Here is a 22,610-nt window from a genome sequence, read left to right on the forward strand (position 1 = left end):
ATCTGAAACTCTAAATTCAGAGCGGAAACCTTTGTACAAATGCCGAAATATATAGACTACTAATACCCACGGTTTTTCCGTTCTTTATTCTATTGATAAGATCGAAAACTCCAAAAATATACCCCAAGTCGATGATAAAAGAATAGCAAGCATTTCAAAACAACATAAGCGGAATGTCCAAAAATAACCAAGATAAAATACGAAACAAAGATATGAATAAAAAATCATTTAATTCGAAGTTAACTTTTTACAAAAGATTTCAATTCGAAAACCATTAATTTCAATTACTGATGTAAATATGGGGACTTGACAGTACTTAAATTGTTAATTTTATACGTTGAGGCTTTTATTGGCCAGCCTTATTTAATTTGGAAGGCTTCCTTATATTTCTGGGCTGGGGCCCTTCGTAGTTTTCCGTTAAGTCGTCCTCGGGGAACCAGAACCCTTCACTGCTGCGAAACCCACTTTCTTGCACACTCCTTTTAGCCCTGAAATTATCAGTTCCCTCGTCGTTCGAGTACTCGTAGTCTGGTGGTATTCCATCTCCAACTTTGTCGATGGTTGGGTCGTCTTGGTTGCTAACAATTGAATCTGGGCGAACCTGTGAATCTGTGTTACCGAATGGTCCTGGGTTGTTTTGAGGTCCTAGGCTATTCATTTGGCCTTGGTTAGAGAATGGTACTTGATTGATGAACTGCCCTGGATTATTCGGTTGAACTTGGTTGTTGAACGGTCCGGGATTATTCATTTGACCTTGGTTGTTGAACGGTCTTGGATTATTCATTTGACCTTGGTTGTTGAACGGTCCTGGATTATTCATTTCACCTTGGTTGTTTTGGTTTGGTAAATGTTGATTTGGTGATCGGAATTGTGACTGAAATTGCGTGAATTGCGTGTGTAGCATGGTTCCGTCAAGAGCTGGTCTGATCAACTGACCCAAGGACGAGAGCAATCCGCCGTTGGTGTAAGGTGCGCGGTTGGGAATGACGTAGACGGTGCAACAGAACTCCTTGTTGTAGCCGGCGTTGCAACAGGCCAGCCGTTCGTTTTTATCCATGGTGACGCTGCAATATTGGCAAGCGTGATGATGAGGATGGAACTGATGGTGCGGGTGAGCCGCTCCCATCATGATTATCAAGAGCACAATACAAAGAGCTAAGTTGTTCATCGTGTAACTACATCAAATATTTAAAATAAAATAACACTATAACGATTAAACCTTTATTTCAGCGGTATATATTCGCTTAAATTATTTATTAAAAATTTCGAACACTTAATGCAAGAAAGACAAGGACTTACGTTTGCCACGAAGACGGACAGATGTGTGATAGTGTTCAGCGTCGAGACTGCCAGTCGAATGAGTGAAACACAAATAATTCCAAGTAGCGATGTAAAAATTTAAAAGCTCATTGAAGTTGTTTATTTTTTTACGATAAGAACGTAAACAAATATTAAATTATTGTATTATCAGCCCCTCATTTATCCACCGTTTTTAATACAAAGGTTACAACTACAGTAGAAGCTAATATTAACTTTGATATAATTTAGAATGAAAAAAGTTTCCCTATGGGGATATGGGGTAAATTTTAATAAGAAAAACTACTATCTGAGCATAAGTAAATTACAAAAAAGTATGACACTTGAGTATGAAAAAAACCCATAATTCCGAAATTTAGTAATTCAGATTCAGTCAATCCAATATTACTCGATTGATAATGACATATGTAACATAATCATACATAAGTATGCCTCTGTATAACATTTCCATAGTAAATCATTCAATGAGATCAGCTGAAATAATTATTCATTGTTTCGCCAAATAAATCGTAAATTTTCATTTGATAAACGTTTTAAATTTTGCCAAAGCTATGGTGTCGAATCTTAAATGGTGAAAGACGTTACAATCTTTGAAATAGATACTATATATACCAGGGTTGCCCCAATTTTTTCACATTGAAATTCCCTGAATTTTCTAGGTTTTCCCTGACCATCTCCAGACCTTTTCCCTGACTTATTTTGTACGAAAACTTTGAATTTTTTACCCTAAATTTTAGTAAAGGTTTTCTATTGGCAACCTAAATTAAATTCCTTGACATTTCCCTGATTTTTAGACCCATATTCAAATTTCCTGACTTTCCCAAGAATTCCAGGTTTTCCAGGTACCGTGGCAACGAATACCTTTAAATTTGACGTCACTGCGAAAAAGAAATTACCCTATGGTTCTCCACTTATTATCGCTTTGTTACTTATGACGTTACGTATAACTACTGACGTAGCCTGAAATTCAATTACAGAATGGGTAGAAATGGGCATGATAAATATATACAGTTTGCATAAGGATAAATCTCCTTTACGTCATACCAAAAGTAGCATAAGACCCAAAAGTGTGTCAGCTGTACCTTCGCGCCTATTAAAATTTCTAGTGAGACCTAGTCACACTATAGTCTACATAACCTACTAATTGGAATAGTACTTGCAACATTATATTTAGTCTATAGTCTATTTACTCGCCCGTAGACATGCGTGTTCTAAAACGCCTCACTCGGCGGCGCTGGAGTACCTCGATTTTGATGACGTATTTTCCGACCCCCCCCCCTTCGTTTCCCTTTTTTACTTTGCGACAACCTCTCATTAACTACTATACCGTTCTGACACACTTTTGGGTCCTATGTTACTTTTGCTCATACGTTTATAATTATGGTTGAAACAAGTGTGTCAGTTCCCCATCTTAAACGTGCTAAATGTTTATTGAGACTTTCGAGTAATTTCTAGAATGACCAGTGGCGGTGAAATAGGTTACAGAGGTACATTGTACCCTCCTAGATTTCATAAATCACATTTTGGTCTATAATATAAACTCAGAAATAATAATTATATTATACATAAAATTATAGAATTATTATTCTTGGTGTATTAGATTTTTGCATAAGATATGTAAATAGATAATGATTATAATAATGGTAATGACGATTTTACTTGAAAAATAAATATTCACTAGAAAATTTAACATTTAAAATGGAAGGGTAGGATTCCTGGCATTTCTTGGGTGACTATTTTTGACGGCATTTGTTAAATTGTTGGTAGATGTTGATATTGGTTTGCTAATAGAGCCAGCCGAGAGATAATATTTAGAGGGAAACCAAAGATAAAATAGTTGGACAATAATTTCACAAGCGTAATATAATAATAATAATAATAATCAGCTAGGCTAATACCCAAGGCACCACCTTAGACCTAAGTCATCAAGCGACTTTTGAATCCTTTAATTCAGGTGGCCGGGTCACAATATCTTAAGCCTAACTTTGCGATTTTCGAAACTCATTTAATCCCTTATGGAGAACACTGATGCCACATCGGAATCGAAATTCTACCTTTAATAAAATCATACAATTGTTTTACGTATAAGGAAATTAATTATCAATAAACAGAAATAACCTTATTTCCAAAAGAAACAATAATGTAATAAGCTTTCGAAAAATATTGGTGGCTTCCGCTGAAAGTTGATATTCATAACTAAATATTTGTTTAAAGAGCCATAACATAGACTACGGTTACATGGGGCTCTGAATGTCGACGTAAGGGAACGTCGACTTTCGACGAACGTCGACGTTCCGAAAAGGGGATCGGTTACATGATCGTCGTTTCAAAAAATACGGATTTTTCCCTCCAAAACAGGGTATTTTGGCGCTCCTTAAAAATATGCTTTACTCGCGTTTTATTAGTATATCATTTTAAGTAAAGTTTCTATTGCTATTCAATTATAAAATAATACATTTTTAAATATAAATATATCAAGTATTTCATATAATAATAATATATAAAATGACATCTTTCAAACGTTGATTAATTTATTATATAAATTAATTATAAATTATGTTCATTATATTTTCAGTATAATTTAAAAAGTTTCATAAATTATAATTTGCAATTTGTAGTTAGTAAATTGTTTCGAAATATTTGAAATATCTGATAATATCTCTTTAATTAAATACGGAATTAGACTTGATATTTGTTAAATAATGGCAAATCACTAGGAAATATGCCATTCAAAAGCAAACAATAAACCGAAATTAATATAACACGCGTAGGAACCTACCTAGAAATTCAACAGAAAATAGGCGAAATTTGAAATTCCCGCCGCCGTTTTACCGGAAATTCGTGCTAGTATCTTTCTACCAAATGTACTAGATATTTTACCTTTCTTACCTCCAACACTTCTCTTTTTGTGAATGACGTAAATTCGACGTCATTCCACATATAGTTCTGAGGAATTATTTGGTCTAAAACTAATAGTAGACTTATGATAAAGTTTGTCGATGTGCGTAAAAACAACTACACCAAAAAAACTTAAATTGTAACCTAATTTGTTATATTAAATGTTATACGTGTCAAATGAAGACTGCGATTTGTATTTTTCCGTTTAGTCACTTGTGTGTATTTTGTATTAGGAGGTGCAGTTGTTCAAAAATACAATTTTTTTTTCTCGAAAATAACGGTTTTTGTATAAATAATGGTATTTCAATAAATAATGGTAACTAACGGTATTTTGATAAATAATGGCAAATAATGACTACGGTTACATGGGGCTCTAAACGTCGACGTTTATTTTTCTCATGTAACTGCTCGAACGTCGACGTTCGGGGAGATACGTCGACTTAACGCCTTACGTCGACGTCCGGCGCTGCATGTAACCATGGACTGTATTATAGCTATAATACAGTCCATGATGTAACCCCTCAACGACGACGTTCCCTTGGCTAGTAGGGATTTTTCCTACCGCATATCCGACTGTTCCGAAATAAATTCGTTTTAATTTGAGTTTTTTTAATATTATTTACTATTTTTATTTTTTTTTATATTTATATAATAATTAAAATAGCTACGCTTTAAGAAAATTATGAAGTTAATGATTTCAGAAATATTTCCAATGAAAGATTACGGTTCCAAGCTTAATGTTCACTAAATATTAATTTGATTAAACAATAATCAGAGGGGCAGATCACAAGGTTAATAGGGGATATTTTACCTTAATTCGTATACTTAAAATATGCTTACCATAAAATATTGAATTATAATTTATAAATATAACAAAATTAGAATTTTGAATAAAACAAAAAAGTTGTATATTATTTTATATACTTAATTTTATTTCCTATTAATTTATATACTTAATTTTATTTCCTATTAATTTATAACAAATTTGAAATATTTCGAAACAATTTACTAACTACAAATTGCAATTTATAATTTATGAAACTTTTTAAATTATACTGAAAATATAATGAACATAATGTATAATTAATTTATATAATAAATTAATCAACGTTTGAAAGATGTCATTTTAAATATTATTATTATATGAAATACTTGATATATTTATATTTAAAAATGTATTATTTTATAATTGAAAAATAATGGCCAATAATGGTATTTTGATAAATATAATGGCAAATAATGGCTACGGTTACATGGGGCTCTGAACGTCGACGTTTATTTTTCTCATGTAAACGCGCATTTCATAACGTATGTCACTACTGTTTACCACAAAAGTATCACGTAGTAAATACCACAGTGCTGGGATAACATAAAATTTAAATTAGACTTTAAATGAATCAGCTTTAATATTACATTTGAAAGATAATGATAATACGTAAAATTCTAAATAAAAAGAGAAAATACTTGGAATTGTATTGTTAAATATCATAGGGAAGGGTAGATTTAGCTGTTCTATATAAATATCGGCGTTTCCAGTGAACTCCTGAAACTCAAATTATTTCCGAAAGAAATTATCGTACGCCTGAAAACGGACGATAAATTAGAATTTTGTGTTAAACTTGTGAAATGCTCAAACAATGATACTAACGTCACGGGAAATACCACCTAAACGCAGGTGCTACCTCGCGGTACGATGACGTACAAATTACTGCATTCCCCCCTCCCCTTCCCCTAATAGAAAAATCCTCAACTACCACAAACATTTCGTTGAAAAAAGGTCCAACCTTTGGACTCTTTGGAGCTATAATTTCCAAAAATTATCCCACTTGTGTAGTGCATAAGTAACATACCTACGATAAGTATGACATTTTCTCACGTGACCTAACCTTTTGTCGACTGGACTTGCCCCCGAATTGAGTAACGTGTTGTCGTCCTTGGTAGTACTTTAGTAAATTTCACTTTGGCTATATTTAGACACTCAGGGGCTGTGTACTGAGAAATAATCCTTGATTACAATAGGCCTTTCTATAGTGTAACATTGGCCTTCTGGTTTTGATGTTGCTAAATTAGACACTGAAAAAATAAACACACAACATTTATTTATTTTAATTATTTCTAATTAACTACGAAACATATGGCCATGAAACTTTATATTCAGTTATGTTAAACGTAAGCGCATCTGAAACTATCTTTTCAAAATGTTCATATGGGGAATAACGTAATATAATTTAGATAACACACTTATGCTACTATTCTATGTCTAAGGACCTTTAATTTCATGTTTTTATTACGAAAAAATAAACTACTTTTTTATAAATCGATCAATTATCTAAATTATGTTGTTAATAGACGTTTAAATAAAACCTGTTCAGCCATTTCCCTAGAAGTAGTAATACAGAGAGCGAGGACATACTTGTAAAAGCGTTATATTTTAAATCGCGACTCGTGCATGCGCGTGGGGGAGTAAAGAAAAGAGAGCGGCAGCCTATTAAATAAATTTAAAAGGTGGATTCTTTTTCGTATTAACTAAATCAAAAGGTAGTCTGCTAACATGCGCTACGGGGTGCTTTAAACGTAACTAGCGAAAATCTGTTAAACCTGGTGGATTTTTTTTCTAAATTCATTGATCCACCATAAACATGAAAGTTAAATAACCTTACGAGGATGTTCGAACTACATTATTTCAAAATTGAGATTTATTTATTGCATTTCCTCTAAAAAAATAATTCATTATAAATAAATTAATAAATATTGAATAAATTGCGACTATGTTAAAATAATTGATAAGTTACATTACGGTATAAAATTATGATATTTTACGTTACATTTGAAGATGGCCAAATTAAAAAACTTTTTTAATTGAAATTTTAAGTATGCCACTATGCCCCACTGTTTCGCTTAAGATCGTAAGCCCAGTTTATAAGCTTATTATGTTATCTTAGAAACAGAAAATTAAAAAAAAAATCGTTTAATTTGTTCATACAAATTAAATGTTTAATTTTGTTTTTAATGAAATGAGTCAAAAATCTGGTGACTAAGCGTTATCTTGCAAATTCAACAAAAGAAACCACGTGCAACTAAGAAATATTTCAACACTACCCAACAAGCTAATCGAGTTAAAAATTTGAAAAACAGGACCCATGCGTTATGTTTCACAAGAACGGGGGATTAAAAAAATTCCACGCATCACACACCATCGACTGCTTATCGGGTCTCGTCCCCTCCGAAAGGTTATTTGCGAATAGCGTCACTTAAACCCCCCCCCCCCCCGGCCCCGTTGATAAGGGGAGGTACAATGGACCCAAAGGCTTGCGGCGACCACCTTTAAAAGCTCGACTCAAACACATTAGAGTCACAGTTTCCCGGATACATCCACTCGTGATAGTTAGTCCAGATTCAAATCTCCGAGTGAAGATGAACTCCGTTCTCGCTCTTCTAGTCCTCTCCGGCGTCGTGGCCACCATCTACGGCCAGTACAGCGGCCCCGCCGGTTGCGGCTACTGCGGACGACTGACCCTCGAGAAGAGACGCGACTGTTGCAACCAAGGAGTCATCGAATGCTGCAAAGTCGCCGTCCCGAGCGACGAAACCTACCCTGGACACGCTGGAGGACAGTATCCCGGTGACTATAGCGGAGGACCCAGCCACAACAGCGGTGGCTACGACACCCTGCCACCTCAATACCCCGGCAGTTACCGACCCACCGGCGGCTACAGACCAGGCAGCGGATATCATCCCGGTGGCTACTATCCCGGCGGATACCCCAACCGACCTTACCCGGGAGGCGCCTACCCACCCGGAGCCTATCCTCCAGGAATCTACCCACCAGGCGGAGTCTATCCCCCTACCGGAGGTGTTTACCCACCAGGAGGACCCTACGACCCCGTTGACCCCTACGGTCCAGCCGATGTAATCCTCAGGAAGAAACCCGTAGACAACGAAACCGTTACCGGCGAAGACGAGAAATACGACCGCAAGATTTCCGTTCCCTTGACCACCGAGCTTCCCAAACCCAGAGGAGCCGAAGACGAAGATTTCGAATAAGTCTCTAATTAAATCATAAAAATTATTTTAGAATGAACGTCGCGTTTACTTGTCCATATCGCGATCTGTAATTCAATGTGTTTGAAATAAAAATGGACCTTTTAACAATTCACATCTACTTATTCTAGTACTAAGCTAACAATCTCAATTTGCTAGTGAGATGCATCTAATAATAAAGTTACAAGTATCGCAGCCTTCCAACAATTGGGTTTTTCACTAAATAAAAAAATGGTCTATTTTTATTTAGTATTTTAATGCATATGGTTAGTAACACCTAGGTAATTGGTTTTTTCCTCAAGTTCAATTGGTAGTGGCAGAATTTCACCAATTATACACTAAACACTTATGCGTGGAAAAGAGTGAATTTTCCAAAGGGTAAAGACGCGTCATCCGCGAATGAAAAGAATTTTGGTGATTTCTCCGCGATGAAACCAAAAGCGTTCCAAATTATTGGGGACCACCAATACTAAAACCCTCTAGGTTTTTTTTATTTACACCAGCAAACTGTTTCTATGCCAGCGTAAAAAAATTAAGTTAAAGCTTTGCCTAAAATTCCCATAAAAGCTTAATTTTAACTGGCTAGTGCCGCGATATTTTGAGCGGTGCCGGGCCGTTTTAACATTTCCGTTGGCCTTAGGCAAAAATCTCTCATTTACCGACTTTTCGGACCTTCGTAGGCCCTAATGTCTCCTTAACGTTTCGTAGGCACTTTGCATATTCTGCCTTATGGATTACGCGGCAGCTGTGATCAATAAAAGATTTTTCGGGTGAAGTGTAGTACAGCGGCCTCATCGAATTTGATATTAATTTTAGTTGCGCCTGATAGACCTTGTCACGTAGATGTCGAGGGTATTTTTTATTTTGGCCGCAAATGATTATTTAATTGTTTAACTTAATTTTTTAATTTTAAAAATTTCTCATTTTCATTGAATTTTATATTAATTTTGGTTGCGCCTGATAGACCTTGTCACGTAGATGCCGAGGGTAATTTTTATTTTGGCCGCAAATGAGTATTTAATTTTTTAATGTAATTTTAAATTTCTAATTTTTGGGCATTTGCACGTGTTTTGTTGTACTTATTTCCGTCGTGTGTTCGCGAGTGCGCGGCGCCGTCAGGCGCCAATACGGGGAGTTTAGTAACGTCTTTTACGTGTTTTGGAAGTAATTATCTTCGTCGGGTTGTCGCCTACACCACGGCTTGTTACTGTTTGTTTAGGTTTCCACTCTACTAACTTTTTAACATGTAAGTTAATTAATTTAATTATCATTTTCGACCCAAAAACAAAAGTTTCGTAATCAACGCGTCAAGTGCTACATTCTCCGCCACCCAAAAATACAAAACCACGGTAATTCCCTAAAATTAGTACATTTTTAACATTAAGTTAATTAATTTAATTATCATTTGCGGCCCAAAAAAATTAGTTTCGTAATCTACGCGTCAAGTGCTACATTCTCCGCCACCCAAAAATACAAAAACACGGTAATTCCCTAAAATTAGTACATTTTTAACATTAAGTTAATTAATTTAATTATCATTTGCGGCCCAAAAAAATTAGTTTCGTAATCTACGCGTCAAGTGCTACATTCTCCGCCACCCAAAAATACAAAAACACGGTAATTCCCTAAAATTAGTACATTTTTAACATTAAGTTAATTAATTTAATTATCATTTGCGGCCCAAAAAAATTAGTTTCGTAATCTACGCGTCAAGTGCTACATTCTCCGCCACCCAAAAATACAAAAACACGGTAATTCCCTAAAATTAGTACATTTTTAACATTAAGTTAATTAATTTAATTATCATTTGCGGCCCAAAAAAATTAGTTTCGTAATCTACGCGTCAAGTGCTACATTCTCCGCCACCCAAAAATACAAAAACACGGTAATTCCCTAAAATTTTTACATTTTTAACATTAAGTTAATTAATTTAATTATCATTTGCGGCCCAAAAAAAATTAGTTTCGTAATCTACGCGTCAAGTGCTACATTCTCCGCCACCCACAAATACAAAAACACGGTAATTCCCTAAAATTAGTACATTTTTAACATTAAGTTAATTAATTTAATTATCATTTGCGGCCCCAAAAAAAATTAGTTTCGTAATCTACGCGTCAAGTGCTACATTCTCCACCAAAAAAAAAACACGAAATTACATGAGGCCGCTGTAGTGCAATTTTGCCGATTTTTCTTAAACACCACGTAGCTAAAAAATGGACGAAAAAAGCAAATAAAATATACATTTGGATTTCAATGATGAAGTAATAAAGCTTTGGATAAGCTTACTTGTTAAAATGTTTCTTGTGCAATTAGCAAGAAATTATAAATAATTCAAATAGTGTGGGAATCTATGGGGCTAGGTTGTCAAATTAAGCCTTGGCTAACGAAATTTTCCTTCGGTGTCAAAATTCATGCCGAGGTGGCGCTCGCATTTCCCGCCAAAAGAAATTCTACCGCTGAAACGTTATGTCCAGTTAAAACTAAACTCTATGAATAATTTTATACTTTAGTTACAATATGGAATTACGCTACCATATTTAACGTTTTAGAAATTTCAATTAAATCTTGCATAATGAAAATTACAAAAGACCATTGTAAATTTCATTATTTTTTATCTGCTTTCATGAAATGTAGTGGTTCTTTTCATGTACTAAATTAATTTATTTAAGATAAAAAATTTTAAAACCAATTTATTAAAGATATATTGTTTGCGTTCAAATTTAATAGATGTATCTATAAAATAAATTGAACAAAAACTATAAATATAAAATGTTACGTCACAAAACAGAACTTCATTAGTATAATAGAAAATATTTTTTTTTGTGTACATGAATTAAAAAAAAACCGAATCATAAATATCTTATTATCTGCCCTGTTTTATTTGTAGCAGACGTCTCTTAGTTTTTAAAAACCACTGATTTACATTGAATATTCACTGATTGAAATAGCTCAAATTATGTCCCTTCATATAAGTAACTAGTCACTGAAAAAATCAGTAAAAAGCCCTAGGCCCCCGCTAAAATCTGCCTACTTACAAGGAGACTACCCAAGGTGGTTATCTCCGATTTGGTTCAAACTCGGGTGGTAAGTAGACCTTCATGTAACTTGAAAATCCCAAAAAGTTTGGACAAGAATGGGCTTTCGTTTTGAAATGGCAACCAAAAATGTTTTTAACAACTTAAAAACTGATTTTCTCTATGGAAATTAACATATTTTTAAAAAAATTAAAAAAGGTTCATCAATAGTCGATTTTATAAAATGTCTTTACGCTTGCCCAACTTGTTGAAATGTTGCCCTGGAATAGTTCAGCCAATGCATAAGAATGAGTTCATAAACTCTTTAGTGGGAGAGAAAACGGATCCACAGCTGAAGCGGGGAGGCACATTTCAACAAGATGGCCAAGGTTATTTTATAAAAAGAACTATTAGATACACAATTCAGATCATGGCTAAATCTGGTACAAATGGACCAATATACGCCAATTTTAGTAAATATGAGAAAATATACATATATTGGGTAAATTTAATTTAAGTTGTTAAAAACATTTGGGGTTGCCATGGCAAAACCAAAGCCTATTCTTGTCCACCCTTTTAGGGATTTTCAAGTTACATGAAGGTCTACTTACCACCCGAGTTTGAACCAAATCGGAGATAAACACCTTGGGTAGTCTCCTTGTTAGTGCCTAGGGCCCCACCTTCAGTACCTCCGATACCGAGGCCAAGTTACTTTATAGGAAGGCTTTTTCTTAAAACACTACTCTCTGGTTTCAAACTTTCGGGACTTCATCAAATACATTATTAATCTATGTAACATAATCCCTCATAAGTATGCCATAAAAGCATTTTCTTTAATGAAACCTTGTCCACGGGATATGACGTAACTTACGTCACTTCCAACTCCGTGACGAAACACGCGTCATCAGCTTTACTGATGGGAAACGGAGGTTAGTGAAGTGGATTTTGAATTTCTCGCGCGTTTTTGGCTTTGACAATAATAGTTTAGCTGGCGATCACGTGATTTCGTTTCTATGGTAACCTTTTCAATAGCCCAAGGATTATAAATAAAAATTATAAGCTTATTATGTGTTCCGTGTGAAACAAGGTCTCTTTGAAATGTTTTCATTGTAAATGTTGTTCAGAGTATACTTATGAATAATTATGTTACATATGTTATTAATCTATGGCCTAATTATCACGTACATAATGCCTCTGTATAATAGTTAAATTTGTTTTGGCAATTTCAAATTCAATTAACGCATATTACCCGCAATTAGTGTAATAATTATTAATCAATAGAGAGTTAATTATATAAAACCTCCCGAAGCTATAGAATCTAGATTCGCATTTTAGCCATGACTAAAATTCACCAAAACATTTTGAGCACTAGATGAATATTTGGATTTATATCTTAATTCAAACTTTGGTCCGTCATAAGGACCCAAATCTTTCCTCGAAGTTGTATTTCCCAAGTATTATTTGTATTTTACAATGGATCCTGATAGAAATAATATAGCACTCATCATTGTGTATTTAGAAAAAAAAGTGTATATAAAAAGTCAAACCCCTATCGCCTGACAAACATTCGTCGTTGTTTAGGAGGAATCATATCTTTGTCTGTGGGCAAATGGGGCAATGTTCCCAAGGTCAATGTCACGATCAGCGATAGTTGCAAGATTTATTTTTTTTGAAAGTGGTTATGGGTTTTTTTTTATCAGTTGTCGTCATCTGGCCAATAAAAGACGTCTCGGAGGTTTCGTCAATAGCGGAGATCCCCTGTTTCCAAAAAAATGATAACACTCTCAGGTCAAAGTAAAAATACGCTTCAAAAACTTGATAATTAACGGGTATTTAAGGAACGATTCCACCACAAACAACTCATTTCGAAGCTCAACTCCAATACGATAAATTCATTCGATTTCTTCCGTAAACTAGTACAATCACCAATTTTAACGTAAGTTGAAAACGTTTTTACATTTAGATCAATAATCTATAGGCTTGACTTTAAATTATTTAAATTTGAGATGTTTTAGTATTCTACCGAGAGTATGAATTTACTTGAAAATTCACGTTTAGCAAAATATTATTAATAAGTTATATTCTTAATCTTGTTAGATGAAGGTCATCTTCTTCGTCCTTTTGGCCGCTGTGTTGGTGTGCTCCGCTGTCTACGCCCAGGTCAGTTGCGCCCGTTGCGACCGCATGGAACGCCAAGACCGTCTGACTTGCTGCAACGCCGGAATTAACAAAGAACAATGCTGCTTCAACTACGTCCTGCCCAACAGTGGCGTCTACACCGCACCCCAGTATCCCGGACACTCCGGAGGACCAGGAGGCTACCACGGCGTCGGATACCAAGGAGGAGTCGGATACCCCAATCCCGGATACCCTTCCGGCCCTGGATACCCCTACCCCAACCAACCACAATACTACCGACCAGGTGGTTACTAAGCGTTTTTAAACTACTCACTTTCTCATTCTGAAATTTTAGACGTTTCATTGTATCGGCTTAAACGCCTTGCAAATAACGGAGTTTTGAAATAAATTATTTTGAAAGCAATTTTAAACAGTTGTATTCTTTGATTTATATTCCTAGGCGGAGTAATTTAGCAATACCGTAATTTTTTTGAAACAAATATAAAGCAGCTTGGGAAACAAAACAAACCACCAGTTTTAATTTTTTGGTTTAAACGAGGTTTTTAAACCACTGGTTTATATTACCATATGTAACATAATCACTCATAAGTATGCCATAAAATCATTTTCGTTAATGAAACCTTGTTCACGGGATATGACGTAAATTACGTCACTTACAATTCCGTGACGAAATACGCGTCATCGACTTTACTGATAGGAAACGGAAGTTAGTGAGAATTCCTCGCGCGTTTCTGGCTTTGCCCATGACAAGTTTAGTTCGTGCCTCGCGATCACCTTTCAATAGCGCAAGGATTATAAGCATTTTTGCATCCGCTTAATGTATGTTCCGCGTGAAACAAGGTCTCATTGAATTTTTTTCAGTGGAAATGTTATACAGAGGCATACTTATGAGTAATTATGTTACATATGATATTACTTATGAAGAATTTCTTGCTCTTTTCATATCTTTTTAATGGTACATACATATTTTTATTTTCTGGGACTTCTTGTACAACCTAGAGTAATTTTTTAAAGAAATTAAATGACAAATAAAATAAAATTACTTACATTAATAGTTATATCTTAGACTTTTTTTAGTCACCGACGTCTCTCGTGTGCATTACCTTTGAACTACTTCGCTATCATTTAACGATAATAATCGTGTTTTTCAGTTTCAAAATACGCGGTAGATTAAACCGAGGCTTAGGACTGGGCAAGATTCACCGCCTTAAAATTTCGTCTACTTTAAAGATGCATTGTGAACGAACCAATGGATGAAAAGTTATGAAACTAGTTTTTAAATAAACCTTGAAACTTATTTCAAGTCATATTTATAATTCAGTGTTGACAAAAATCGCGAAAAGTATTAATATCGTTCCGAATTACAACCTACGTTCTAAAATCTCATTTTGCTTTCTAATACGCGCGTTGACAAGTGACAACGCAAACTTTATCTAGGGTACGTTCAGCAGCGCTCATCGGACTCACCGATTACTAAACGGTGACATCGGTTTCCTACTGTACGCTTTGTCGCGTTTCCGGTTTTGACGTCACGATAGTCATCGGTTACTCACCGAAGTCATCGGCTGGAAGAGTCGGTTTTTCCGATGACTGACGTAAAACTATTATAAAAGCTACGGCATTTTAAAAAACACCGATGACTGAATAAAAGCGTTCAGCAACTTACGACGTCATTATGACGAAAAAGCTCATCGGTGGAAAATATAAAATCCATCGGGTTTTTTTTCGTTGACTGCTGCTGAACGTATCCCTTGACGATGCGTTAAAAATATTATTTTTGAATGTTATAAAGCGATAAACGATTTTTCAAGAAGATTTTATGTTACATTTAAGTTCATATAAACGGGAAAAATTGTCAGTGGAATATTTCTTATATCATTTGGTAGGTTAATTAACGTTTAATTATCGCCAACTTTTTTTTTATTCGATTGTAACGTGTGGGACAATACAGTCCTCTAGTCCATCTGATTAATCAGGGCGAGATATGTGTAACGGCCACGCCAACGGGGGGATACGTGGGGACAGGGGTGGAGACACCCGTGGCGGAAGTATTCCGACCACCCGTTGGGGGATTGGTGGTCGTCCTCACACGGCCATCCACAAACTCTGCCTCCCGGACGCCTTTGATTACAGGAGTGAGCCACTACTCCCGGCTTATCGCCAACTTTACATTAATGTCAATGGGCCGGGGAAAAACTTTTAACCAAGTTACGCGTGAGCTCACCACGAGAGGCGCTGCGTGTCATTTTCCTTTGAAACCAACCACGGCCAACTTTGATTGTCGCTTGCTGTCGCGCCATAGCGGCCATCCCGTTTGTTTCCTATCTTTCGCAAAACTGCGTGAGTAAATTAGTTCCTAGTGATAGCGCTAGGGGCGACACTTACGAACGAAATTATACTTCTGTATTGAAAAGCCAAAGGCGGGCGATTTAAACTTAATCACAATAAAGTAGTTATTTCGTAATTAACATAATCTTTTTTCACAAAATAAGCTGCAGTAAGTAAAAATTTAATTTTTTTCTATTATATTCAAGTATAATAAACAGTATATTAAATAATTAAACGTATTAAAATTAAAGAAGACGCGTTGAGGTTAGGAAACGCCATATTTGAATGTGTTAGTTTGGCGACCAGTTGACGACTTTTTTCATTTGAAAGGTATAAAAGAAAGGTAATATTATAAGTTTTAATATATTAACTGTAAAAAAAGAAAAAACGCGTTTCCTAAAGGTAAATTAAACAATGGCTTTATAGGTCTAATATGTAATGTTTTGCTGCAATATTTCTTTTTTTCAAAAATGCTGTTTATATATATAACTTTAATGAATTAAAATAAATACATTGGAAAATCATAGTTTAAAAAAGTCATTTGATAAGTTATAACATGAAAGTATTCATTTCTACCATAAATATAGAATTGCCATAAGGTTGTCTGACCTCTATCTCAAAGATATATTTCGTACTAGTAGAGGTCATATTCTAAAAATAACAAGAAACGTTCTTTGTCGGTTAAAATAGGAAATCTGAGGATTTTTCGTCGATCAAGATATCAAAGAACAGGACTCTTCTAATTGACTTTGGCGAAAACGTAAACAAAAATTGTTACCACCCATCAGAGACCCAAAAATAGCAAAAGCTAATGCTGTTGTTTGTAGAATTTTTAGTGATATCATTTGTTACCGACTGTAAAATAAAAACTAAACTTTTTCGGGAAGCTATCTTATCGGTGATTTAAATTTCAGTTGAAGAAAGACAAGATTTTGATGCCTACTAAAACTTTATTTACGATTTGAAAATGCTCTTTTTAGTGTGAGCCCGATTCCGACCCGTTCGTTATAAACGTTCGTTTGGTTGTGTGTGAAGCTTACAATTGCTGGATGTGTTTCTGCCTGACCAATATCCGGCTCGTTTCCGAGACAAATATCCGGTGGGTTTTGGCGAACGGACCATCCTCGGGTACACAATAATTAGTATTTTTACAAACATCATGCATAAATGGTTCGATTTGCATAATTCGTGCATTAGGAATTACGCTACGGAATCTAGGAACCCAAACAGATGCCCTTTTTTCTCTATGGATGATGAAAGACTTCTTTGGTTAGAAACAATTTTCCTAGATTATCTCAAGCAGCCTGAAGCAGGTAAAAGAATTTGAAAATCAATCGGTACTGACAAATGAAACTTACCAAGCTATCACGATCACGACTAAATCCACTATCTTGTGTATCAAATATTTATTGGAGCATGGATTTCAATTTGTCTTGACGAGAAAATTGACAAGTGACCCTACAGAGATGTTTTTCAGAATTCTCCGGAAAATGTCAGGAGGAAATGGCATGCTCGATGACAGAGCCGTTGTCTTCAACATGGAAAACATACTTAAAAAGGGTACCCTTACATCATCAGTAAGCTCATTAAATGTAGAAGCTAACAGTTTAACTTCAATAACCAGTTACAGAGATGACTGTGTGGTCTCTAGGACTGATCCAGGACCGTCCAATTCATAAAGCAAAGATGTCATCGCAAAGAATGTCTAAGAATTTTAGATGCTCTTTTAATACATCCTGAAACTCAGAGGGCTACAATGAACCTAGCAAGTAGAGCATATATAGCTGGATATGTTTTGAAACAATTGGAAAAGGAAGAGTTTTGTAATGACTGTATTGAAAACCTAACCCAGCCTTGTCAAAACTCACCTCTTCTCGATTTGATTAAAGCCCAAGACAGAGGTAATTTAAAGTATCCAAGTCAACCATTTGTGTCTGTGATTTCCACAATTGTAAATTTCATGCGAAGCGCATATTCCTACATTTGTGAGAAATGTGTTTTACCAAAACTTGAACTTTGCCCGGTATTTGTTTGTCCCAATCAAAACCATGCCAAACTCATTGCCAAAAAGGCAGTGTCAAAAATTAATTCCTGCTGTTATTGATAATTTAACCCGCACAATTTCTGCAAAACATAAAAAGGTTAGAGATATTGTAAGCTAGGAGCAATAAACACAACACCCCACACAAGGAGAACGCAACCCGTCAAAAGTAGTGGATTTTCTTGTGTACGTTTTTCATTGGCTAGACGCGTTAGCGCCTGCTGCCGTCGGAAGGGAAAAATTCGGAAATTGTCTTCCCCCCCCCGCCCGTAAAACGTTCAGCGTAAAGGCTCGTGACGCTCGTCCAATGAAATTCGTAGACAACCCTTCGTTAAAGGCTAGCTGCGTTCTCCTTGTGTTTGTTGCTCCTAGTTGTAAGCAAGTCAATATCTAGAAAAGTCTACAAACTTTAATTAAAGTTAGCTAGGACAAATTAGTTACCCATTTTCAATTGTCATATCTCATTTAAGAATTTAATTCTAGAGTGAAATTTAAAAATTAACTTTTTTTAAAAATTTAAATTTTCATTCATTAAAAGTAATAATTTATTTTAAAGAAAAACAAACTTACATTTAATATGGTCAGCTAGGCCTACTTTCCACAGATCACAACGTAAGTAAAGAAAAATGTTAGTTCGTAAGGGAAAAATGAATACTTGCAAAATTTAGGCGATTGGGATGGCCGTTATGGCGCGACAGCGAGCGACAATCAAAGTTGGCCGTGAACCAACAAAGCCTATAGTCGATTATTAATAGCCATAAATGTTCTAGATTTTTTTTCGGTTGTGAATATTACAAAGGTCTCACTAGAAACGAAATTTTAGTCTTAGTTTCGATTATGTCCAATTATTTTGGCCAAGAAGACGTTTTGGTTAGAAAATGTACAAATAATTGGGAATAATTTAGAACAAACCAAATGATTATAAAATTGGTTTAAGTCTTGGTTTAAACCCGCCAACCCTGATATACAGCAGACCCAAGGTTGATCAGTTAAAACATAAGTGTATAATATTGTTACATAAGTGTGACACTTCCTAAGTTTCACATGCAGACCATTGACAAATAAAAGATTCTCCAGGACAGCTATCCTTTTCAAAACGCGTCTTCTCAACGTAACCATCAACTACTTGCACCACCTTTCGAAAAAATGGTGAAAGCGTAGAATTACGTCACAGATTTTTTAAATAATTTTTAAACCGACGAATACCGACCGGAAAAACCCGCCGGATATTATACCCGGTTCATCCCCTCCCCCACCCCCAAGTGGAGGGTTACATTGAGGAGACGACAATATTAGTACGGGTAAGGCACTAGATTGCTGTCCTGGATAATCTGTTATTTGTCTATGGTCACACGTTGCCTTTGACAGCGCCTCGCTAGGGGGAAATTTTCATCTTGTGATGACGTCACTCCGTTACTAGCTCTCAGTAAAATATTCCTCAAAGTGACAAACTTATACAATATTATAGACTTATGGTTAAAATAATTACGATTTGGGGTGCTTTTAATAGGACCCCATGTGCGATTTCGTCGAACTTCTCGCTAGCTCCGAATGGGTCCCAGCGGAAACTCGATTAATCCTCAACGGCACGTCATAACAATTTCATTGATACGCCGCTCGATTGGTTCCCTTTACTTAATACTGCCAGTGCCCCGTGGCGTCTCTAAGGTATTTCAGGTGGACCTAAAATTAGCGAAAATCCCTCCATATGAATATATATTTGAAGTTCCGCTTTTAAAATGTTATATGGGTCTATTAATATCATTGTTTCAATTAGACTCATAAAATGATGTCTATTTTATTCAATGAATGAAGTAATAAATTTGTGGAAATGAAAATTGTATAATTTTGTAACTACTGATGTATCAACTACTTTAAAGATAGTTAAATACACAGTTTGCTTTAAAAATAAATTAGAGAAAAATGCTTTCAGTTTTTATACATGTTTCGTTGTATACTTTTAATATACATTAGATGGTGTATTATCCTGGTGACAGTAATGTGTTTCCAAAATTTGGAAATACTCTACTTCTGGCTTAATTAAGTGTCAATGAAATTCAAACATTGACGACGCCAGTGGCAGTTTGCAAGTTCTCTCCCAACTGGTTAAAGGGGTTTTCCCCCAAAATCCTCGTTAGGCCTAATACAATATTTTTGCGTCGACGTTCGACATCGTGACGTTTTTGCCTTAATGAAACCCGCGTTTATTTGATAAGGCCTTCGATTAATTGGAATTCACTTATAATAGGCATTTCCATAACATAACGTGGCCTTTTTGTTTACTATTTCACTCGCCCCCCCCCCCCTTCTACAATGCTTCCCCGGCTCTCCCTCTAAAGAGAGTTAATGAATTCGTCCGTAGGCTTGACTTCACAATCTCAAGAAAAAGTTGGGCAGTCGTGGCGAATTTACGGAAAGGCCCATCTCAGCAAACTTTAACACAAATTGTACGCGCTCTGATAATTAACGATTGGGACATCCTATCGATGCCATTTCTCACCCAAATATTTATAAGGCATCTCTCTACTTGCCACGACAAGTTCCGTCAGTTAATATTAATCAATCGCGATTTGGCAAGTCCTCTTGCAGCCTTTAAACCCTTACGTATGTGAACCGCGAAATTGGCCTGAAGTGGTGTAAATTTTAACTCTTTTCTGATGGTGGCTTTGGGTTCGCAAAGGTACCCTACGGGCATCTAGGTCGAAACAGTGGCGTCGCCGTATTTAAAAGTGCCTTTTTTATCTTGAAAAGTAAATCTGAAATAACCCCCATAGGTTTAAGCCCGACAATTCTAAGTCGATAAACATAAACATACATATACGTCGGGTGTGAAAATCTCCTTAGCTCACGATACCATTTGAGCCCTCGGAGTCGATATCTCTCAAACTGTTTAGGCGAGAAATATAAATGTGTTCGCGATCACCAATTAAATTTGAGAAAAATGGGGTATCAAATATTTGGCCATAAAATATATTTCTATGTCGATGGGGAAGTAGGAACAGGGCTTGACCACCTTGTTTTCTTATCAGTTGTCATCTGGCCCCGAAAAAGTAGCCTGGGAGGTTTCGTCAACCGCGGGAATTCTTACGTTTCTCAGGTCAAAGTAAGAATACGCTTAAAAAAATGGATAATTAACGGGTATTTAAGGACAGAGTCCAGCTGAAAATTATCATTTCGAAGCTGAACTCGAACGTAACTATAGCTCTCCATTTTGTTTTGGAGATTAGTTCAATCACCCATTTTAACGTAAGTTGAAAACGTTTTTACATTTAGATCAAGAATCTTTAGGCTTAGGTTTAAATTATTTAATTTTAAAATGATTCTGTATTATATTTCAAAATTAATTTGCTTGTTAATTCGCGTTACGCTATAATTTAATTTATCTTATTAGATGAAAGTAATTTTCTTCGTCCTTTTGGCCGCTGTGGTGGCGTGCTCCGCTGTCTACGCCCAGGTCAGTTGCGCCCGTTGCGACCGCATGGAACGCCAAGACCGTCTGGCCTGTTGCAATGCCGGAATTAACAAAGAACAGTGCTGCTTCAACTACGTCCTGCCCAACAGTGGCGTCTACACCGCGCCCCAGTATCCCGGACACTCTGGAGGACCAGGAGGCTACCACGGCGTCGGATACCAAGGAGGAGTCGGATACCCCAATCCCGGATACCCTTCCGGCCCTGGATACCCCTACTCCAACCAACAACAATACTACCGACCAGGTGGTTACTAAGCGTTTTGAAACTACCCACTTTCTCATTCTGTCATTTAAATATTTCATTGTATCAGCTGAAAACACCGCTGTAAATAATGCAGTTTCGAAATAAATTATTTTAGGAGCGTTTTTAAACATTTTGCCTATTTTCCTTTTATATGAATAAGTAAAACCATAGTAGTAGGTTAAATTAAAAAAAACGCGGTACTTCCACAGAATATGCCTTCGAGGTGGTTACAAAACTAAGATATTGATGAATTTAAAAAGGTAAGAAAGCGCGCAAAGCAACGAGTCATAAAAACCCCAAAATATATAAACTAGAGCGCGCTAAGGACAGGGATACAGAATCGAACTTGGTCTAAACAAATTTAAATATTAATGTCTATCATGTAAGAAAATACCATTGTATGTTATCAGAAGTATATAATATACTTTATCCTATCTAGCTAATATTATGTGCTGGAATCATGTACCCTCGCGGACTTCCGCTAATTTTGCAAAATAGTAAAAAACATCATCCTGACTCTTTACAACTGCTAAATATTGAAAATTGATTTTTTTTAATTAATAAATATTCCAACAGTGTAATGTTTAAGTTTGTTTTATTGGTTTGACCGTAAATTATAACCTACCTCAACTCTGGGAAATTAATTTTTTAATTTTAATGACCTAGATATATAGTTATCTCTTAAATAAATATATTATGCACTAACGTTATTATTTTGATATTAATATTAGATTTAACATAACGAAATTCATTTAAAATAAACTTAATTTATTAGCAGCGAGAATACCTTTTCTCTTTATGTACTATTTAAAATTACAATGCTATACGTTTGTGCAATCTCCAATCTATTGCAACTCCGAAACGTCCCACAATACACCACTTCCGTGTCTGAAGCGCCATCAGCTATGAGATAAGAGAAATTCTTAGTACTTTCATTTTATCTGGGACTACGAAACTTAAATAGTATGTGTTTTCGAAAAGCTGACGTAGATGGCGCCAAAATTATTATTTGCTGTCTGAAATAAGGATTACAAAATCAAGTACACGCTGCTTTCGAAAAAATTGCGTAGATGGCGCCACAAATAATATTTTCAATCTGAAAAAAAGACTACAAAA

General features: G+C 35.6%; 2 protein-coding genes across 2 annotated transcripts; one reads left to right on the forward strand and one right to left on the reverse strand.

The window, feature by feature from the left end:
• Nucleotides 1-211: 211 nt before the first annotated feature.
• On the reverse strand, nucleotides 212-18,057 carry LOC149926921 (uncharacterized). The gene is made up of 4 exons (XM_090158400.1): nucleotides 18,049-18,057; nucleotides 1,300-1,328; nucleotides 754-1,175; nucleotides 212-663 (listed from the first exon to the last, which is right to left on the reverse strand). Exons 3-4 carry the CDS (start codon nucleotides 1,166-1,168, stop codon nucleotides 347-349), a joined length of 732 nt encoding a protein of 243 aa, XP_090014526.1. The 5' UTR covers nucleotides 1,169-1,175; nucleotides 1,300-1,328; nucleotides 18,049-18,057; the 3' UTR covers nucleotides 212-346.
• On the forward strand, nucleotides 13,082-13,819 carry LOC149926922 (uncharacterized). The gene is made up of 2 exons (XM_090158609.1): nucleotides 13,082-13,206; nucleotides 13,368-13,819. The coding sequence occupies exon 2, from the start codon at nucleotides 13,368-13,370 to the stop codon at nucleotides 13,701-13,703; it is 336 nt and encodes a 111-aa protein (XP_090014735.1). The 5' UTR covers nucleotides 13,082-13,206; the 3' UTR covers nucleotides 13,704-13,819.
• Nucleotides 18,058-22,610: the final 4,553 nt, after the last annotated feature.

The sequence above is a fragment of the Leiobunum rupestre genome, chromosome 9, assembly GCF_980474605.1.
Source record: "Leiobunum rupestre chromosome 9, qqLeiRupe1.1.hap1, whole genome shotgun sequence".
In the NCBI taxonomy this organism is placed as follows: domain Eukaryota; kingdom Metazoa; phylum Arthropoda; class Arachnida; order Opiliones; family Sclerosomatidae; genus Leiobunum; species Leiobunum rupestre.

Coding starts and splice junctions, on each gene's coding strand:
- LOC149926921 (XM_090158400.1), bottom strand. CDS start 1,168: ATGAACAACTTAGCTCTTTGTATTGTGCTCTTGATAATCATGATGGGA. Junction 664..753: donor AAGACCGTTCAACAACCAAG/GTCAAATGAATA, acceptor TCTCTAACCAAG/GCCAAATGAATAGCCTAGGA.
- LOC149926922 (XM_090158609.1), top strand. CDS start 13,368: ATGAAGGTCATCTTCTTCGTCCTTTTGGCCGCTGTGTTGGTGTGCTCC.